The 21979-nt window shown below is 36.7% G+C and overlaps 1 protein-coding gene across 11 annotated transcripts in view; it reads left to right on the forward strand.

Annotated features, from left to right (window-relative positions):
• The window catches only part of CARF (calcium responsive transcription factor), a 100910-nt gene that overhangs the window by 60474 nt on the left and 18457 nt on the right, over positions 1-21979 (forward strand). For 2 of the 11 annotated variants that reach the window (XM_045034305.1, XM_045034314.1), the window contains 2 exons: positions 6631-6770; positions 21732-21785. In XM_045034305.1, coding sequence (XP_044890240.1) covers positions 6631-6770; positions 21732-21782 — 191 coding nt within the window. In that variant the 3' untranslated portion in view covers positions 21783-21785. Of the gene's footprint in view, positions 1-6630; positions 6771-10983; positions 11446-12233; positions 13431-21731; positions 21786-21979 lie in introns of those variants that run through there. The other 9 variants (XM_045034310.1, XM_045034311.1, XM_045034307.1 and 6 more) reach the window with 8 other exon arrangements.

The following is a 21979-nucleotide window of genomic DNA, read 5'->3' on the forward strand; positions in this document are numbered from 1 at the left end:
CTGAGAAGCTCTGGTCCCTCTTGATGCCAATACCACTGTCTTGATTACTATAGCTTTATAATAAATCTTGAAGTCAGGTAATAAAGTCTTTGAACCTTATTCTTCCTTTCAACTTTGTTTTGGCTATTCTTAGTTCTTTGTTTTTCCATGTGAATTTTAGAATCACCTGATCAGTTTCTTTTTTAAAAAAAGCCTGATGGGATTTTGATTGGGATCATGTAGAATATTATAGATCAATTTGGGGATAATTGAAATCTTAATATTGATACTTTATTTTTTTCTCTACAATGTTTTAGAGTTTTTAACGTATAGGTCTCACATGTCTTTTATCAGATTTATCACTAAGAAGTTATAAATGACATTGTTTTTTAATTTCAATGTCTTATTTTTGCATTAATATAGAAATACAGTTGATTTTTTATATGGATCTTCTATCTTGCAACCTTGGTAGCTCATTTATTAGTTTTCATAGCTTTTTGGTAGATTCTTTTAGATTTTCTACGTTGACAGTTATGCTATTTTACATCTTCTTTTCCAATCTGGATGGCTTATATTTCTTTTTCTCAACTGTTATACTGACTAGAACCTAGAGTACAATTTTGATTAGAATGGCTTAGGGTAGACATCCTTGCCTTGTTTCTGATTTTAGGGGAAAAGCATTTAGTCTTTCACTGTTATGGTGTTAACCATAAGTTTTGTATATGTCCTTTGTCAAATTGAATGAGATTCTTTCTGTTCTTAGCTTATTGAGAATTTTTATTAGGAATGAATATTTGATTTTGTCAGGTGCTTTTCCTGTGTATATTGATACGATCATTTTCTTTTTTTTAGTCTCTCAATATATTAAGATTTGATTAAATTTTGAAGGGTAAAGGCCTTGTATTCTTGCATTCCTGGAGTAAATCATACTTGTTCATCAGGATGCATTATCCTGTTTTACATATTTTACATATTTCACAAATGTTGGGTTTCATTTGCATTTAATGTTATTATTGAAATGGTTGTGTTTATGTCTTCCCTTCTATCTTTCTATTTGTTCCATCTGTACTTTGTTGTCTTTTTCTGTCCTTTGGTGAAATTGCCCTTTTTTTATGATTCAATTTTACCTCCTTTATTGACTTGTTAGCTAATTATTGCTTTAGTGTTTATGCTGTACATCTTTAACTATCCCAGTCTACCTTCAAGTAGTATTCCATCATTTAACATGCAGTATAAGAATCTTATAATAATATACTCACATCTTTCCCCTTCTTTGTGCTATTGTGGTCACACATTTTATTTCTATATAGATTACAAACCTGACAATGCATTGTTACTATTTACACTTTAAATAATCAGTTATCTTGTATATATTATTTTTATATATTTTCCTGCTTTTTTGCATTTCTGGTAACTTTTGATTGGATGTCAGACATAACTTTCACCTTTTTCGAGTGCTGGATATTTTTTTATTCTTATAAATATTCTTGAGTTTTTTTCTGGGACACAATTGAGTTTTTTGGAAACAGATTATTCCTTTAATGTTTGCTTTTAAGCTTTGCTAGGTAGGACCAAGCAGCATTTAATCTAGTGTTAATTTTGTCTCACTATTGAGGCAAATCCCTTCTGAGTACATTGCTTTTGAACTAATGAGGTTTTCTACTCTGGCTGGTGGAAGAGGTATTCTTCTGAACCCTATGAACCTTAGAGGGTTGTTCCCAAATCCTTTCAGGTTGTTCTTTTCCCTAGTCTCAAGTAATTTCCTTATACTCATGCACTGATCATTAGTATTTTGAATGCTAGGGAGTGAATTTTTGCAGATCTCTGGAGTTTTCTATATAGCTCTCTCTTCTCCAGTACTTTGTCCTACAAACTTTAGCTGCTTTGGCCTTCCTCGATTCCAAGTTTTATCTCCTCTGCCCTGAGAGGTTCTGCCTGGTTTTCTACCCCATGTGCCACAGCCTGGAATCTCTTTGGACAGCTCTCTGGGATAACATAGGCCTCATCTCATCTGTTTTATATCTCTCAGGGATCACTGTCCTCTCTCATCATGTGTAACATTTTGAGAATCATTGTTTCATATATTTTATCCAATTTTATAGTTGTTTCAGGCAGGAGGATAAATCTGGTTACTTTTACTCTAGCTTGACTAGATACAGAAGTTCTCCAGACAATGTGGATGCCATGTCACGTTTGGGTTTCTGCAGGAGCAGTAGAGTTGGGAGAATAAGTAGGAGGTTATGAGGGAAGCACAAGGATAGATTACAAGATGGAGTAAGGTACAACAAATCTGAGTGAGACAAGTAGGTATATAATTGTGGAATTTAGGGTATAGGATTGGTCCAAAGTAATCTCCAGAACTGTCTGATTGTATAAGGACCACCTTTGATAGTATAGTTTCCAGTGTCCACTGCCATGGCTCCACCACTCATGATTCAGCCTTCTTTAGGATGTAGGCCATGTAAGATACCAAAATGAATGATTTAAAAGTTTACCTTACTGGAGCGTAGTGTCTATTACATGAGATATATAACTTTATACAAGATAGAAAATGGTAAATTTGAGGGGTGCCTGGGTGGCCCTGTTGGTTGAGTGTCCGACTTTTGCTTTGGGCTCAAGTCATGATCTCACAGTTTGTGGGATCAAGCCCCATGTTGGGCTCCACATTGACAGCATGGAGCCTGCTTGGGATTCTCTCCCCCTCTCTGTGCCCCTTCCCCATGCTCACACATATTAACACATGAGCATACTCTCTCTAAGTAAATAAACTTAAAAAGAAAATGGTTAATTTGATCATAGGAATATGGATAAAATTATATAAGAGTGAAGAAGAAGATGGGACACCTTGGTGGCTCAGTTGAACATCCCACTCATGATTTTAGCTCAGGTCATGATCCCAGGGTCATGGGATCAAGCCCCATGTTGGGCTCACACTGAGTGTGGGGTCTGCTTAAGATTCTCTCTCTCTCCCTCTGCCCCTGTCTCCTGCTTGTGCTCTCTCTTTCTCTCTCAAATAAAAATAAAATAAAATAATTAAGAAGAAGGTGACGACATTACTTACAAGGAAGAGAACTGACATTTCAGTAAACACCAGACATTGTACTTGGTGCTTTACGTTGTTTGGTTAAAGCACTTGGCATTTCACCTGGCATAATTAGTTTCTTATTATTGTAGCTTGGACTGGTGGTTAAGAGCCTGTGCTCTGAAGTCAGACAGATTGGAATCCCACTTCCTCTTTATTAGCTGTGTAACTTTGGACAAATTACTTGAACTCTCAGTTTTTAGTATTTTTCTTTCCTCTGAATGAATGGTAGTAGTAGCTACTTAATTGAACTGTTATGAGGGTTTAATGAGTTAACCTATGTTGAGATCTTAGAATCTGTAACAGGCCACTCAGTATATGTTCCTTTTTATAATTAATATTAACAAGGAAATTTTAAATGCTGAAAGGTAAACATTATCCTTATTCTCAAAGTGATGTGTCTGTTAGGTAGCATCTTTGGCTGTGTTCAACAAAGACATGATTATGGTGGTTTAATCAAATAAAGAGATCTTATTTTTTTATGAAACCAAATCTGAGGACATTCTCACCAGGGATGTATGGTGGTTCCATAGGCTACCAGGAACACAGCAACCTTTAATATTTTCATATAAGCATCTCTAATGTGACTTTCATCTGCATACTTGTTGCTTTTTTGTCCATGGTGGTTGTTCCACCTCCAGCATTGATCAGAGTTCAGACAAGAATGGAATGAGCAAAGGGCCTGTGCTGGGTGAATGAACCAAAAGTCTTAGGAGACCCGTCTGCGACTTCCCCTTTTATCTTATTGGTCAGAACTGTTATATGACCATCCTGGTTACAGGGGATGCTAGAAAACGTAATTCTTTTAAAATTTGGGCACCACTCCAAGAAAAAATATATTTTAGTAAGACAGAATTCACTCAACTATTGTTGAGGCCACTAATGGTGACTCCCACAAATTGGAGAACTATAATTCAGAAATTGAATAACTTGCTTGAGGTCATTAAACAACTATTAAGTGATAATATTGGTAGCAAGGTCTGTCCAGTACCATTCCACATTCCTTTTGCCACACAGTCCAGAAAACAAGTGATCTTTTCATTATAGAATCTTTGAGTTGGATCTTTAATGACAGGATATGAACATGAGATTAAAGTGCAGATGTCCAGAATTCAAGGAGCAAGTAGATGGAATTATATAGCTCATTGGGAGTACATTTTAAAGTTCATTTTGATCAGAACTTTAAGATTCAATGAAGGAATGAAGCTGGGATAAAGATTGGAATGGTAAGAGAGGTTAAATGGTAGAAATTCTAGAAGGCCAGACTAAGAATTTTACGTTTTGCTTAGTGTGTGTTACATTTAAAGTCTTATTGAAATGATTCATTAAAGGAGTCCATTGAGTCAAAAAGCTTTCCTAAAATCTGGGTGAAACTTTAAATGTTACAGATTTCTGAAAGTAGATATGATGACCAAATGGAAGTGATAGAGTAATTTTTTGATGACTATAATAAAATTGTATAATAAGTTTCTGGCCGTGACTTGCATCTATAATTGCTTTATAGAAGCTGTTGGATTTTTTATATTTATATTCTACAAAGACACTCTAAAATCTTAAATATGGACATTCATTCATTCAACAAAACAGACATACTTCCTGCCCTTTTGGAGCTTACAGTCCAGTAGAGGGAGATAGATAATAAAAAATAAACATAGTAAATAAGTATATATAAACATAAGCTCATTATATATATTTGTATGTAAGTAATATATATTATTTATATGTAAGTATAGGTATATGTAAGTATATATATATTTATATGTAAGTATGTTATATGTATATTATACACTTATATGTTAGGTTGACAGGCTCCATAAAAATGGAGCAGGGAAAGAGGCAAATATGGGGTTAGTATGGTAAGAGTTACAATTTTTTTTAATTTTTTTTTTCAACGTTTATTTATTTTTTTTGGGACAGAGACAGAGCATGAACGGGGGAGGGGCAGAGAGAGAGGGAGACACAGAATCGGAAACAGGCTCCAGGCTCTGAGCCATCAGCCCAGAGCCCGACGCGGGGCTCGAACTCACGGACCGCGAGATCGTGACCTGGCTGAAGTCGGACGCTTAACCGACTGCGCCAACCAGGCGCCCCAAGAGTTACAATTTTAAATAGGACAACAGAGTGGGCCTCATTGAGAAGGTACATGCAAGCAAATTCTTAGTGTAAGAGTCATGCAGATACCGTGCAGAGTAGTGCAGTAAGAGGGAACTGCAGGATTGGGAAGTGCTTGCTGTGCCTGGGGGTCAGCAAGAAGGCTAATGTGTCTGGAGTGGAGTGAGCAAGTGAGAGAGTACTGGGAAATGAGGTCAGAGAGGTAATAGGGAATCAGATAATGTAAGGTCTTACAATCCATCATAAAGATTTTGCCTTTTACTTTGCGTGGAAATGGGAAGCCACAGCATGTTTTGAGCAGAAGAATGACAACATAATATGACTTACCTTTAAAAGGATCATTTTGGCCATTGTGTTAAGAATACACTTTATAGTTTGTCTCTGTCTACTAAATTATAAAATTCAGGGTTAGGGATCTTTGTCTTTTTTTGCTCATTGATCTATGACAGTGGCAGATGCTTAGAAAATATTTTTGAATGAATGACCATCCACATTTAAGATTTTAGAGTGTCCTTATAGAAAATAAATGGAAAACAACCTAAAGAGAGAAGGGAAAGTTGTCAAGGGGAGAAAATTGCTGAAGAAATGTCTTTGAGAAGCAGAAAGGAGATGGGATCTAGTGTCCAAATAAAGGGTTTGACTCTAGATAGGACCATGGATACCTCATCTGTGGGTGGATGACAAGGGAGACTACATGGGTAAAGATGCTACTACTGTACAAGTGACAGTCTGTGCAAATCTCTTTTGATTGCTTCAATTTTCTCAGTAAATAAGAAGCCAGGCCCTTAGGTAACTGTGAATATGGGTATGTAGGGGGGAAGTGTGTTGGGGAGAAAAGCTAGTATGAGAGTAATTAGGCAAATGAAATATAGTATTATTAATGGGTCTACTTGATTAAGGGTTCACTTAAAGTTCATGTCCACCAATTGAAAATCAGATTAGTCAGCATGTTTATGTGTTTTTGTCCAATCATAATCAACAGTGGCTGAGTGTTTATTGAGAATCAGACACTGTGTTACCTGTTGGTTATACAAAAGATTAATAAAACCCAATCCCAGCTCTATGGGGGCTTACAGTGTAGTGGCAGACAGTTTTTTAATCAATTTGTAAAATGGTGTGATAAGTACTATCATTTCAAACAAAGGAAAAAACATTGTAAATCAAAGAAGTTCCAAAGTGAACAATTCAGGTTATGGAAGGAACAACAGATTAGTCTAAGAAGGCAAAATATTGTGAAAGAATCACTTTCACAGTGTTACTTCCCAGTCTCCAATCAAAAAGGTGTTATGTATAAACTTTGTGTAATTCCAATCAGATCTTCTGCTTTGAAACTTAAACTAGATCCCAGAACTCCTAATTATTGCTCCTCTGATATCCCCTGTGAAATGCTAAGACTATCCAGATAGTATTCTCCCTTACCACAGGAAGCAAAAAACTCAGTTTTGCTTTATCAACAGGTTATTTTGGAGGTATTTTAAAGGAGCCAGCATTTGACGGTCATGGAGGTCTTATCAAAATCTGGTCACCTTGGAAACAGCATGCTTTTCTGAGGCCCTTTGAGCCTCCTACACAGGGTCTCTCCAATAACAGTGGTAAGGTAAGTTCATGTTGGGTTTGAGCTCTGATTTCTAATATTTTTATCGAATACTCCAAATGCTTAAGTTTGTTTTGTTTAGTTTGAGAGTAGTGTCTAGGAATAAACTCCATTTATTGATAATGTTTGAAAAACTTTTATTTGGTAGAAATCTGCATTATTACTGTCAATACTGTTTGTCCTGGTAATTTCTTCATTGTGCATCTATTAAGAGGAAGTTCATAGGGATAAAAATGGGTGTAAACTTGTAGGTTCAGAAGGTTTCTTTTCAAACTGGCATCCTTTGGAAAAACTGTCTCAAGTCATTTATGAAAGTTTAATGAGAACTTTGCCCACTCTTGTTTTATCTTGTCCGTGAGGGTCTGGTTCTCTTTAGGAGAGGGTCCCTAAGATTCAAGGTTCACATTTGACTATATATTATCAGACTCATAGGTTTATCTTTAGTCTGGTTCTATAGCCATACTGGGCTGGACTCCTGCATCTTATATGTATTTATACTAGAATCAAAATGTGTCTTGTTTACTTTCTTTTATTTATTTTTATTTTTTTAGATAGAGTATGTGAGTAGGGAATAAGGGCAAAGGGAGAGAGAAAGAGAATCCCAGGCAGGCCCCCCCACTGAGAATGGAGCCTGATACTGGGCTCTATCCCACCTCATGAGCTGAGGTGAAACCAAGAGCCCAACACTCAACTGACTGAGCCACCCAGGCGGCCTGTGTATTACTTTGAAAATGATAAAAGGATTATTTGGAATTAGAATTGTTTTTTGGGGGAACTTCTCATATAAACAAAATTGTTCTTTTGGGGACGTACTTTGAAGCAAAAAGAAAGCAATATCTCAAATATACAGTTGTCTACATTTTTTTAATGTTTATTTGTTTTTGAGAGAGAGAGAAAGAGACAGAGCATGTGCGGGGGAGGGACAGAGAGAGAGGGAGACACAGAAGCAAGCTCCAGGTTCCTAGCTGTCAGCACAGAGCCTGACGTGGGGCTCGAACTCATGGACCATGAAATCATGACCTGAGCTGAAGTCGGCCACTCAACCAACTGAGAGCCACCCAGGCACCCCTACAGTTGTCTACATTTTAAGAGGAAACTTCCAATATAGTCAAGAGATTATGAAATTGCCTCCTTAAAAGATTCTTTGGTAAAGGCAAGAAAAAAATGTGAAAAATTTAGAAATATCTTCTCTAGATCCTTTCAAATCACAATTTTAATATGATGTCCTTGATTGTTCTATTTCCTCATCCTGTGTTCCTGTTTCCCTCTGTACTGTCTCTCCTTCTTTTTCTCCTTCCCTTCAAAATACCCCATAAGGATATAGTCTTGTTGGTCTAAAAGAGAAAGATCACTCTGTTTAATGTAAGAAATACCCCTTTCATTTTTATACTTCAAGTATTAACAGTTACTGGCATTTTAATCAAAGAAATCAAATTGTATAGGGGGCCTAAATTAATCTTTAAACCAGCTGTAATGACTGACTCTTCCTCCTGCTTCCTCACCCTCTCTTATGTGCATGTATTTCAAAATAGGTTTTCTTGCATCTAAACTTTCCCCTGTCTTTAAGTAAGGAAAGATAATTAGTCTTTTCCAGTGCTAATTTTGTATTTGATTAAAGTTGGCTCCCTCTCATTTTTAATTCATATTCCTTTTCTTCTTTTCCCTCCGTAGGGAAACATTAGAGATTAATTGACAAAAAAAATTATTCTGTCATTATGTACTCAATCTAGAAATATCTAATGAATTTCTACAATAGAAAGAAAAATTATTAAACTGTTTTCTGTTTCTTTAAAATTGCTTTTAAGAGGGGCTCCTAGATGGCTCAGTCAGTTGAGCGTCTGACTTCGGCTCAGGTCATGATTTCCTAGTCTGTGAGTTCAAGCCCCGTGTGGGGCTCTGTGCTGACAGCTTGGAGCCCGGAAGCCTGTTTCGGATTCTGCATCTCCCTCTCTTTCTGCCCCTCATCCACTCATGCTCTGTCTCTCTCTCTGTCAAAAACAAATAAACATTTTTAAAAAATTGCTTTTAAGAGATATTTCTGGTTAAAACTAAGAAAAGAAGAAAAAACTTGTTGCTTCCAAGATGAAAGGCTCTGAACCAGGATTTAAAGGGTTTTTATTATAATTTCATTTATGAATACAAAGTTTATATATTATACAGAAAATATTCATAAAGTATTCCTGATAGAATGAGTTAATCATATTGGTTTAAAGGATTGAAAAACAATTATCTTCCTGACTTTAATATATGAAATTAATGCCAACACAGTATGCTAGTTATACAGGAAGATTGAATATCTTATAATTTAAACTTTATATATTTCTTACATTGGTTTTTTTTTTAATTTTTTTTCTAATCTTACATTGGTTTTATGGGACAAATTATTATTATCATTATTTCTATAAATTAAGTTTACAAAAATTTAGATTCATGATTAACTAGAAAAAAATTGTGATGATGGATGGATATCTTTAAAAAGTTTATAATCTCAAGTTATTTCTATAATATCAAAATTCTTGGGATGCCTGGCTGGCTGAGTCAGAAGAGCATGTGGCTCTGCATCTCGGGTCATGAGTTCAAACCCCATGTTAAGTGTAGAAATTACTTAAATTAAAAAAAAACAAACTTAAAAAAAACTTTAATATCAGAGTTCTTAAGAACTTTATACTTAACTAAAATTTCAATTTCTAGTTCCTCAGCTAACTTAAAAACCTCAGACAGGGGCACCTGAGTGGCTTAGTCAGTTACGTGTCTGACTTCGGCTCAGGTCATGATCTCACGGTTGGTGGGTTTGAAACCCGCGTCGGGCTCAGTGCTGACAGCTTGGAGCCTGGAGCCTGTTTCGGATTCTTTGTCTCCGTCTCTCTCTGCCCCTCCCCCACTCGTATTCTGTCTCTGTGTGTCTCTCAAAAATAAATAAACATTAAAAAAAAAAACACCTCAGATAAAGGTTAAACTGAGTTAATTGATACATAGGCTTTGAATACTTGGACAAAATCTAAAGAAAACAATGAGTGACATTGGTCACTAAACAGTTATATTTTACTGTTATTCTTCTTTTTAAATTTTAATGTTTTATTTTATTTTTGAGAGAGAGAGACAGAGTACGAGTAGGGAGGGGCAAAGAGAGAGGGAGACAGAATCTGAAGCAAGTTCCAGGCTCTAAGCTGTCAGCCCAGAGCTCCATGCAGGGCTCGAACTCGTGGACTGTGAGGTCATGACCTGAGCTGAAGTCAGATGCTTAACTGACTGAGCCACCCCGGTGCCCCTTTATTGTTATTCTTATCTATTTAAAAATAGATATAGATTGGGGTGTTTGGCTGGTTCAGTTGGTAGAGTAAGTGACTCTTAATCTCGGGATTCTGAGTTCAACCCCATGTTGGGCCTAGAGCTTACTTCTAAAAATTGAAAGGAAGGAAGGAAGGAATAGATTTATAGGACATGAAAATATTTTTGGATTTTGTTATATACATAGTTTCCTTAAAATTCATAAAGACAATATGACAAACATGCTCATTAGAAAAATAACTATGCAGGGCGCCTGGGTGGCTCAGTCGGTTAAGCGGCCGACTTCGGCTCAGGTCATGATCTCACGGTCCATGAGTTCGAGCCCCGCGTCGGGCTGTGTGCTGACAGCTCAGAGCCTGGAGCCTGTTTCAGATTCTGTGTCTCCCTCTCTCTGACCCTCCCCTGTTTATGCTCTGTCTCTCTCTGTCTCAAAAATAAATAAAACGTTAAAAAAAAATTAAAAAAAAAAAAAGAAAAAACTATGCTAAGTGAAATTAGTCAGAGAAAGACAAAAATCATATGACTTCACTCATATGAGGACTTTAAGAGACAAAACAGATAAACATAAAGGAAGGGAAACAAAAATAATATAAAAACAGGAGGGGGACAACAGAAGAGACTCATAAATATGGAGAACAAACAAAGGGTTACTGGAGGGGTTTTGGGAGGGGGTATGGGCTAAATGGGTAAGGAATCTACTCCTGAAATCACTGTTGCACTATATGCTAACTAATTTGGATGTAAATTTTAAAAAATAAAATTAAAAAATAAAATAAAAAAAAAAACTAAGTAATTCCTCATTTTCTGTCTTCTAGTTTTGTCTAGGGAGAAATAAAAGTTGATCATATAGGTTAAATGGAGAAAGTAAGACTATATTCAGTTTAATTACAGAGAGATATTTGTTTCTTAAAGAAATTTTTGCACCTAGGAGGATACATTGATAGGATGCTGAAATGGCCTTCTAAAAGCAGAGCTTCAGCATTAACTCAGAGGCAGCATTCTGAAAGGGTGGATACCATCCTTGAAGAGGTAATTTATGCATAAATCAGAGACCTCTGTATAGTGCTGTGTTTCCAACAGGAAGAATACATGGGTCCAGTAACCATGGGACAGAAGCAGGAGTAGCCCCATTTACCTTAATTTCCAATGACACACTGGGAGATTTTGTTTCCCATCCTTTTAATTCTGGGCTCTGTAGGTTTGGAGGTCCTGGTCCCCAAAGCGAGCATACTCTTGCCAGGGGGAACACAAAGTTTTTATTCAACTATAAGGTAAGGCTGCTGTCAGTGCACTTTAAAGTCCTTGTATCCAGGCACCAACAGGTAAGAAGAGGCATCAGCATACTGGGAGGAGTGATCAACCCAGATCAGCAGAAGGACTTAGAGCAGGGGGACTACTTGTGGAGCCTAGATGATCCATTTGGACACCTTTTGGTCCTCCTGTGCCCCATTGTAACTGTGAATGGATGCATGCAGCAGTGTCTGCACAAGAACAAAATGGTCACTCAGTCCTCTCAGGAATTAAAATTTGAGTCATAACACCAGTAAGGCTCCAAGACCTGGTGAGGTAATACCTGAGGGTGAGGGAAATTAGAATAACTCCTGGAAATGGGAGAGCATGAATACCAGTTTTAGCTCCAGAGATCAACTGCAACATCAGAGGTTCCTTCTGAGCATCAGAGGTTCCTTCATTTCAGGAAGATGGGCCAGAAGAACTATGGGAGACTGGCAATCTGACCTGTGGGGAGAGATAAATCTATTCAGCATAAGAGGTAGGCCATGGCAGCAATGAAAATGAGCCCTCAGAGCTCCTGCTGCAGATGGAGTGATTAATAAGTGGCCCCAGCTGCTGCTCTGGATCTATCATGGTGCCTGTGCAGAAGCTATGCTTCTCCCAGGCTGCTCTCAGCCAATGACTGGGCATGGCAAAGGTACTAAGATGGTCCCACTTCTGTGAGGAGGACTCTGATGGGTAACATGACTTGAGTTTTCCCCATCAGCCTTGTAGACTTTATGCAATACTAATGGGGCCCGTGCATTGAAAAACTCAAATTAGACCCCCAAAACCTCATAAATATCTTATCTTTGTCCTTCCTCCTCAGACACACTGCTAAGATCTGTCAAAGTAGTATTCTCCTTACTATAATAAGCAAAAAACGTAGCTTTGCTTTATCAACAGGTTATTTGGTGGTATTATTAGGCAGATAGCATTCAAGAGATGAAAAGGAGCCATCATTCAGAAAGCAGAGAGAAGATCTTCACAGGTAGGAGGAACAGTAAATGCAAAGGCCTTGATGTGGAAAAAAGGTATTTAAGGGCAGAAAGCAGAGCAGTGTGGCATTAGCTTAGAGGCAATAGAGAAGATGGTGTGGAGTCAGTGGTAATCACAGTGTCAATTTCATTCTGAGTAAAACAGAACCTATTACAGTATTTCTACTGGAGAAGTGATATACCTGGGTTTATATGTTGTAGAAGAATATGTTATACAGGGACATGAATGGAAACAGGGAGAGCAATAAGGAGGTTATTAGAATGGCACACACATGAGAGCTTAGGTGATTTGCATCTAGAGTGATAGTGATACAGGAGGCAAAGAGAAATGGAAAAATTCAGGTTATATTTTGGAGATAGAATCATCAGGACTTGTTGATTGGTTGGCTGTTGGGGAGGGCATGTGGGGATGTGTGTGAAGGAAGGGAAGGAATGAAGAATGACTCCAGCCAGGGTTTTACCTGTGAGCGACTGTGTGAATGAATGGTAGTAAATTTTACTGAGTTGAGGAAGACTGATGGGAAAGAATAGACTTGGAAGAGAAAATCAAGAGCTCGTTTTTGAACCTAGTTAGTTTTGACTTCCAAATGGAACTGTTAAGTTGGCACTTACAGATACAACTCTAGATGTCAGGATTGGACATAAACATTTTTGTGATTTATCAACATATAGATGGTAATGAAAAACTAGAGAACAGAGAGATCACCTGAGGAAAAAAAAATGCAGATAAAGAAGAGAAGAATGCCCAGGATCTAGCCCTGAGGCCCTCCAACATAAAGGTTAGCTAGAGCAGGAAATATGACTAAGAAGTTAAAAGGAATGCCACGAATGCTTAGAACTCGTCAGTTGAGTCCACTTTGGAACCTGTGAGGAAATGTCAGGGCAAGAAGTATCTCAAATTAGATTAGTTGCAAATTAAAGCAAATTCTCAGTCCTTTAGTTAACAAATACATATTCAGTGTATTATAACAGTGGTGTTCAAAAGACATTACAATATAAGGTGGTAAACCCTTAATATACCAAATATATGTGTAACGCTCCCCTACAAGTGAGGGATATCAGATCTCTAGACTTAATTATAAAAATATTTCAGAAGGGGCGCCTGGGTGGTGCAGTCGGTTAAGCGTCCGACTTCAGCCAGGTCACGATCTCACGGTCCGTGAGTTCGAGACCCGCGTCAGGCTCTAGGCTGATGGCTCAGGGCCTGGAGCCTGTTTCCGATTCTGTGTCTCCCTCTCTCTCTGCCCCTCCCCCGTTCATGCTCTGTCTCTCTCTGTCCCAAAAATAAATAAAAAACGTTGAAAAAAAAACTTAAAAAAAAATATTTCAGAAAAGTCTTTCTGCTTTCTATCTAGTCTTTTTAAAAGCAACTACCTAAAAAGATCAATTTTTGTTTTTTTTTATACATTCAATTTTATGTTTAATAAACATTAAACTTCTTAAACTTATTTTGCTTTTACCTAAAATATGGTTTTAGGTGGCAGTAATAAATTCTGGCTTTAAAAGATGATTAGAATTATATAAATATATTAACTGTTCTTAAGAAGATCCTTCCTCTCTTTTTAGATTTGATTAACATTTGACAATACATTGTAATGTTTTGATATTAGAATTATGTGAATCAAAACTATGAGTGTATTTGAACTTTCAAGAAGAATTTAACCAAAAGATATAGGAAAGAACAAAATAAAACAATGTGGTAGATATAAAACAATTTGTGGTTTTCAGAGTAACAGACTTCTATATCAGTTGCATAATAGTAATTATTTATTCATGAAGTCTTTTTATTTCCATGGAAACACTGAGATCATTTTAATTTTTAATTACATTAGAGTTTACAGTTCCATAGATTTTAACTGTAGTAGCAAGCACAGAAGCTAGAGCTCTACCCATTTCCACTTTAAAAAATATAAAGGAGGAAGAAAGGGTTTAAAATGATGATGAATTTCACTTAGTTACAACCTTTAACTGTATATTGATTATTTCTAATTTCTCCTAAACCTGCCCTACAATTTTATGTCCAATTAATTTTTCCATTTTTGTCTATACCCTTCAGGTAAAAGTATTTTCACAGGAAAAAACTGCAATGCAAAATTGAGCAATGGATGCTGGTAAAATAGGTAGTTTGTGAGATAAGTAAAATAGTTGTGAGGTAATAGAAAAAGCAGAGAACTAGCTCTGCCACTTAGCTGAATTATCTCAGGTGAATCACTTCATTTCTCTGGCCCTCAATTTCTTCATCTGCACCCTGAGAGAGTGAGGTTGAATGATAGAACTCAGTGGTTATATGTAAGTGATGAATCAATGGATTCTACTCCTGAAACCGTATGTTAACTAACTTGAATTTAAATAAATTGAAAGAGAAAAAAAAAAGAATTCAATGGTTCTGTGAAATGGCTTGGCTGTATGGAGTCCAGGACTTGTGGGAACTATCCACGTGGGCCCTACAAATATGTTGATAATATTTCTCATGATATGAGCATTTGTCAACAGGGACTGGTTTGAAGGTTTTTTCAAAATTGTCTTTAATTGATGCATAATATTGCATAATATGTTTTTTTTACATCTATTTTATTCATTCCCAGATTGTTGAACATTTAGATATTTTCAATATTTTTAACATCAAATGTCATTTTTTGCATCTCTGACTACTATGTTTTGGTTTGGATTCCTAGACATAAAGTAACTAAACAGCATAAGCATTTTTTTATATGAAATTTATTGACAAATTGGTTTCCATACAACACCCAGTGCTCATCCCAAAAGGTGCCCTCCTCAATACCCATCACCCACCCTCTCCTCCCTCCCACCCCCCATCAACCCTCAGTTTGTTCTCAGTTTTTAAGAGTCTCCAGCATAAGCATTTTTACTCTTGATAAAATTATCAAATTTCTTTCCATAAATGTTATATTGTCTTAGTCTATCTCAAAGTAATTTTTTTTTTTTATTTGAGAGAGAGAGTGTGAGTGAGGGAGAGGGATGGGGGTGGGAAGAGAGACAGAGAGAGAGACAGATAGAGAGAATCCCAAGCAGGCTCCATGCTCAGCATAGATCCTAACAGGGGGCTCCACCCATGACCCTGGGATCATGATCTGAGGTGAAATCTAGAGTGGGATATTCAACTGACTGAGCCCCCCAGGCACCCTATCTCAAAGTAATTTTTGATTGTGCATCTGATCATGTCCTCATGAGAATTAAATATGATAATTTAAAGACTTTTCTAATTTGAAATACTTTACTTTTTTCAAATTAACATTTTTTATTAGTGAGGTGTTTTCATATATATTTTTTATGTGAAATACAATCTTTTCACTAGCCCATTTTAATATTGCAATTTAGTTTTTAAACAAAATCCATTTCTGTTGGCCTAGTACTTTTTAAAAAATGTTTAGGGATGCCTGGGTGGTTCAGTCAGTTAAGCATCTGACTTTAGTTCAGGTTGTGATCTCATAGTTTGTGAGTTCAAGCCCTTCATCAGGCTCTCAGCTCTCAGCGTGGAGCCTGCTTCGAACCTCTCTCCCCTTCTTTCTCTGCCCCTCCCCACCTCTCCCTGACCCTCCCCCATCTCTGCCCTCCCCCACTATGCACATACTTCTCTCTCAGAAATAAACATTTTAAAAAAGGAAAAATATTATAATTATTTGCTACCTAGCAATGTGCACTTTCTTTTTAACTTGCTTGCCCTATCCTTTCCCAAATTATGTAGCATGCATACTATCAGTAATGGTGGAACATAAAGTCATTGTTCATTTTGATAGAGTAGGCAGTTAGTTAGGATCTAGCAGGAGGCCTAGAGGCCAGCAAAGAGGAAGTACATCTATCTGGAAAGTCAGAGGCCTGTCCTAGCAGCACTCCACAAGAAGCTGGATCAGACCAGACAGATCCAAGATGGCAGGTGCCATGACAGAAAACCCCTGACCAAATAAGGAAGAGAAGGCTCAAAACCCTGCTTCTAAGAAATCCTCAGCCCAAGCAATCAATATCCCATGCCCTAGTTAACAACTGTCAATAAGAGATAGAAACCCAAACCCAATATCGCAGTTCCTGTGCTTGCTCTTTCTTTTGTGCTCTTTTTTTTATTTTAGTTTGAGTATAGTTAATATACAGGGTTATAATAGTTTCAGGTGTACAATATAGTGATTTAACAATTCTATACATTACTCAGTGCTCATCATGATAAGCCACGTATTTCACCCATCCTCCCACTCATTTCCCATCTGGTAACCATCAACTGATTCTCTATAACTAAAGAGTGTGTTTCTTGGTTTGTCTGTCTGTCTCTCTTTCCATTTGCTCATTTGGTTCTTAAATTTCACATGTGAGTAAAATCATACGGTATTTGTCTTTCTCTGACTGACTTATTTCCCTTAGCATTATATCCTCTCTAGCTCTATCCATGTTGTTGCAAATGGCAAAATTTCATTTTTTATGGGTGAATAACATTCCATTGTGTATATATACCACATCTTCTTTATCCATTCATTAATCCATGGACACTTGGACTGTTTCCATAATTTGGCTATTATAAATAATGCTGCTATAAACATAGGGGTGCATGTATCCCTTTGTATTATTGTCTTTGTATTCTTTGAGTAAATATCAGAACTGTGATTGCTGGATTGTAGAATAGTTCTATTTTTAACTTTTTGAGGAACCTCCATATTGTCTTCCACAGTGGCTGCACCAGTTTGCATCCCCACCAACAGTGCACAAGGCTTTCTTTTCTCCACATCCTCACCAACGCCTGTTGTTTCTTGTCTTGCTGATTTTAGCCCTTCTGACAGGTATGAGGTGATATTGCATTGTAGTTTTGATTTGCGTTTTCCTGATGATGAGTGATGTTGAGTGTTTTTTCATGTGTCTATTGGCCATTAGGATGTCTTCTTTGACGAAATGTCTGTTCATGTCTTCTACCCATTTTTTAATTGGGTTATTTTTTGAGGTGTTGAGTTGTATAAGTTCTTTATTTTGGACACTAACCCTTTATCAGATATGTCATTCGTAAATATCTTTTCCAATTCTGTAGGTTATCTTTTAGTTTTGTTGATTGTTTCCTTTGCTGTGCAGAAAGAAGCTTTTTATTTTGATGTAGTCCCAAGTTTATTTTTGCTTTTGTTTCCCTTGCCTCAGGAAATGTAGCTAGAAAAAGGTGGCTACAGTTATTAGTGTCAGAGAAATTACTGTCTTTGTTCTCTTCTAGGATTTTTATGGTTTTAGGTCTCACATTGAGGTCTTCAAGCCATTTTGAGTTTAGCTTTGTCTATGGTGTAAGAAAGTGGTCCCATTTCTTTCTTTTGCATGTGTAGCTGTCCAGTTTCCCCAACACCCTTGTTGAAGACTGTCCTTTGCCCATTGGATATTCTTTCCTGCTTTGTCAAAGATTAATTGACCATATAGTTGGGGGGCTTTCTATTCTGTTCCATTGATCTATGTGTCTGTTTCTGTGCCAGTAGCATACTGTTTTGATTACTTTGTAACATAACTTGAAGTCCAGGATTGTGATGCCTCCAGCTTTGCTTTTCTCTTGAAAGGTTGCTTTGACTATTCAGGGTCTTTTGTGTCCCATACACATTGTAGGATTGTTTGTTCTAGTTCTGTGAAAAGTGTTGGTATTTTGATAGGGATTGCATTAAATATGTAGATTGATTTCAGTAGTATTGACATTTTAAGAATATTTGTTCTTCCAACTCATGAACATGAAATATCTTTCCATTTCTTTGTGTCATCTTTAGTGTCTTTCATTAAAGTTTTATAGTTTTCAGAATAAAGATCTTTGGTTAAGTTTGGTTAAGTTTATTCCTAGTATTTTATTGGTTTTGGTGCAATTGTAAATGGGATTTTTCCCTTTCTTTCTTTCTTTCTTTCTTTCTTTCTTTCTTTCTTTCTTTCTTTCTTTCTTTCTTTCTTTCTTTCTTTCTTTCATCTTAGTGAGAGAAGCATGCAAGTAGATGCAAGAGAGGGGCAGTGAGAGGAAGACAGAGAATCCAAAGCAGGCTCTATGCTAACAGTAGACAGCCCAATGTGGGGCTCAGACTCAGGAACCACGAGATCAATACCTGAGCTGGAGTTAGATGCTTAACCAACTGAACCACCCAGGTGCCCCAGTGAGATTGTTTTTTTTTAATTTCTCTTTCTGCTGCTTCATTATTGGTGTATAGAAATGCAACAGGTTTCTGTATATTGATTTTGTATCCTGTGACTTTACTGAAATCATTTATCAGTTTTGTAGTTTTTGGTGGCGTCTTTTGGGTTTTCTCTATATAGTATCATGTCATCTGCAAATAGTGAAAGTTTTACTTCTTCCTTACTGATTTGGATGCCTTTTATTTCTTTCTGTTGTCTGATGGCTATGGCTAGGACTTCCAGTACTATGTTGAATAAAAGTGGTGAGAGTATACATCCTTGTCTTATTCCTGACCTTAGGGGAAAAGCTGAGAGAAAAGCATTTCCCTGTTGAGTGTGATGTTAGCTGTGGGTTTTTTATATAGGGGCTTTATTATGTTGAAGAATATTTCTTTTAAACCTACTTCGTTGAAGGTTTTTTATAATGAATTGATGTTGTACTTTTGTCAAATGCTTTTCCTGCATCTCTTGAAGTGATTATATGGTTTTTATCCTTTCTCTTATTGATGTGATCTATCTCATTGATTTATTTGGGAGTATTGAACCACTGTTGCATCCCAAGAATAAATCCCACTTAATCATGGTGAATGATTTTTTTTTAATGTTTTGTTGGATTTTATTTGTTAGTAATTTTTGAGGATTTTTGCATCTATGTTCATCAGAGATATTGTCCTGTAGTTCTCTTTTTTTGTGGTGTCTTTATCTGGTTTTGCCATCAGGGTGATAACTGTCCTCGTAGAATGAGTTTGGAAGTTTTCTTTCCTCTTCTATTTTTTGGAATAGTTTGAGAAGAATAGATATTAACTCTTCTTGAAATGTTTGGTAGAATTTGCTTGGAAGTTTTTTTGATTACAGATTCAATTTCATGACCAGTAATCATATTGTGTTCAAATTTTTTATTTCTTCCTGGTTCAGTTTTGGGAGGTTATGTGTTTCTAGGAATTTATCCATTTCTTCTAGGCTGTCCAATTTGTATAATTTTTCATAATATTCTCTTACAATTATTTGTATTTCTGTGGTATTGGTTGTTACTTCTCCTCTTTCATTTGTGATTTTTGTTCTCTCTGTTTCTCTTGAGCTAGTCTCCTTTTACATCTCAAGAGTGTACTTTCAGTTTAATGAACTTTCCTGCTTGTGTCACTCCTTTGGTGTGCTGTGTCTGTCCTTGAATTCTTTCTTGGGATGAAAACAAGAACCTTTGTCAACCTCTTTGGGTTGGGCTGGGTGGAGGCCCCAGGGCCTGGGGTCTCTGAAATTCACCCAGCAACAATTAACATATATTTACTTTACTTAGTTCTAAAATATGGTAATAGATAACACTTATTGAGTGCCAGATGCTTTATATTTATCATTTAATCCTCACACCTGGCCTGGGTTTTATTATCCCAATTTTATGGAAGAAAAACAAACTCAGAGGGATTGAATACTTTACCCGAGATTATACATAGCTAAGAAGCCAAGAATCAAAAATCTAAACCCAGGACTTTTTTACTCCAAAGTCTGTGTTATAATCAGATTTCACTCTAAATTAAATAATTCATGAACTATCAAAATTCACCATGAGGAAGAGTATGCTTCCCGCCAACCTAGAGTGTTTATAAATTAAAAGATAAGGGACTGTAGGATATAGATTAATATATTAATGGGGGAGCAAATATTTTTTTCAGAGTAGTATTAACACTTTTATTTTCAACCCACCTTGATCTTTGAAATCTCCTGAAACAAAATATTTAATTAAAAAGTTGTTATAAAGATCTAATAGAGGACGGTATTTAAGTTTTCTTTTTTTAATGTATCAAGAGTCACATGCTTTACCTAGTGAACCAGCCAGGCACCCTGAGGGACAATCTTTAAGGAACATTGGCTCTAAACCATTACTGTCTTAGATTTTGTATACTAAATAGTTCAGAGGATATTTAAATTGGAAAATAAGCATTTCATTCTGTAATTTATACACATTTGGAGCTGTCTAGGTTCCAGATCTTTTCTAGTTTGTCAAGAATTTATATTACAAGTGGATGTTGACTTTTGTCACATAATGCATCTATTGAGATAATTATATGGTTTTTCTCCTTTGGTCTATTAAATTGGTGAAATGCATAGACTGATGGGTTTTTTAAAGTTTTATTTTAATTCCATTTAGTTAACATTCAGTGTATATTAGTTTCAGGTGTACAGTATAGTGATTCAACCCTTCCATATATCACCCTGTGCTGATCAAAAGTGTAATCCCTACTTTGGCTCAGGCCATGGTCTCACAGTTCAGAAGTTCAAGTCCCTCATAGGGCTTTGTGCTGATAGCTTAGAGCCTGGAGCCTACTTTGGATTCTGTGTCTCCCTCTCTCTCTGCCCCTCCCATGCTCACACTCTGCCTCTCTCTCTCTCTCAAAAATGAATAAACATTAAAAAAATTAAAAAAAAAAAGTGCAGTCCTTGATCTCCGTCACATGTTAACCCAGCTTGTTCTCTATATAGATGGATGTTTAAATGATACATGTCATACATATTTTTTGGTACACACATGCACAGTTTCTCCAGCTCCATACGAAGTAGTTGGATCATTGGATATACATGTAGCTTTACTAGATAGTGCCAAACTGATTTCCAAATCGATTGTACCAGTGTATACCCTCACTAACAGTGTATGATAATTACAGTTGTTTCATATCTTTAAAAATACGTTTTATTGTCAGACTTCCTAAATATGTAGTGGGTTTTAATTGTGGTTTTAATTTGCATTTCCTTAATTGCAACTGGGTTTGAGTACCTTTTCAATATTGGTTCACCATTTGTATTTCCCTTCCTGTGAATGGCCAATCTAAATATTTTGCTCATTTAAAAACTTCTAGGGGCGCCTGGGTGGCTCAGTTGGTTAAGCGTCCAACTTCAGCCCAGGTCATGATCTCATGGTTCATGAGTTCGAGCCCAGAGTCAGGCTTTGTGCTGACAGCTCAGAGCCTGGAACCTGCTCCAGATTCTCTGTCTCCCTCTCTTTTTGCCCCTCCCCTATTCACGCTCTGTCTCTCTCTCTCTCTCTCTCTCAAAAATAAAAACATTAAAAAAATTAACTTCTAGATAGTTTCTATTACTTTTTTTGTTGGGATTCTATACATATTCCAAGTAAGAGTCTTTTATTAAAAATATGTTCTACAAATATATTTTCCTTTTCCAAGGTGTCTTTGCTCTCTCTGTAGTGCTTTTGAGGAACAAGCTTTTTAAATCTTATTGTAGTGAAAGTTATCAATTTTGTCCCTTATAGCTAGTGCTTTGTTTCTTGTTTCAGAAATCACTGTGTGGAAGCTTAAACGAGCCTGTGCAGAGAGACCACATTTAACAGGTTTTGTGGGTTTTTGTTTGTTTTGTTTTTGTTTTTAGAGAGCGTAAGCAGGGGAGGGGCAGAGGGAGAGAGAAAGAATCTCAAGCAGGCTCCATGCTCAGTGTGATGTAGGGCTCAATCCCACAACCCTGGGATCATAACCTGAGCCGAAATCAAGAGTCAGATGCTCATCTGAGCCATCCGACCGAGCCACC

The sequence above is a fragment of the Felis catus genome, chromosome C1 (assembly GCF_018350175.1).
Source record: "Felis catus isolate Fca126 chromosome C1, F.catus_Fca126_mat1.0, whole genome shotgun sequence".
Taxonomy (NCBI): Eukaryota; Metazoa; Chordata; class Mammalia; order Carnivora; family Felidae; genus Felis; species Felis catus.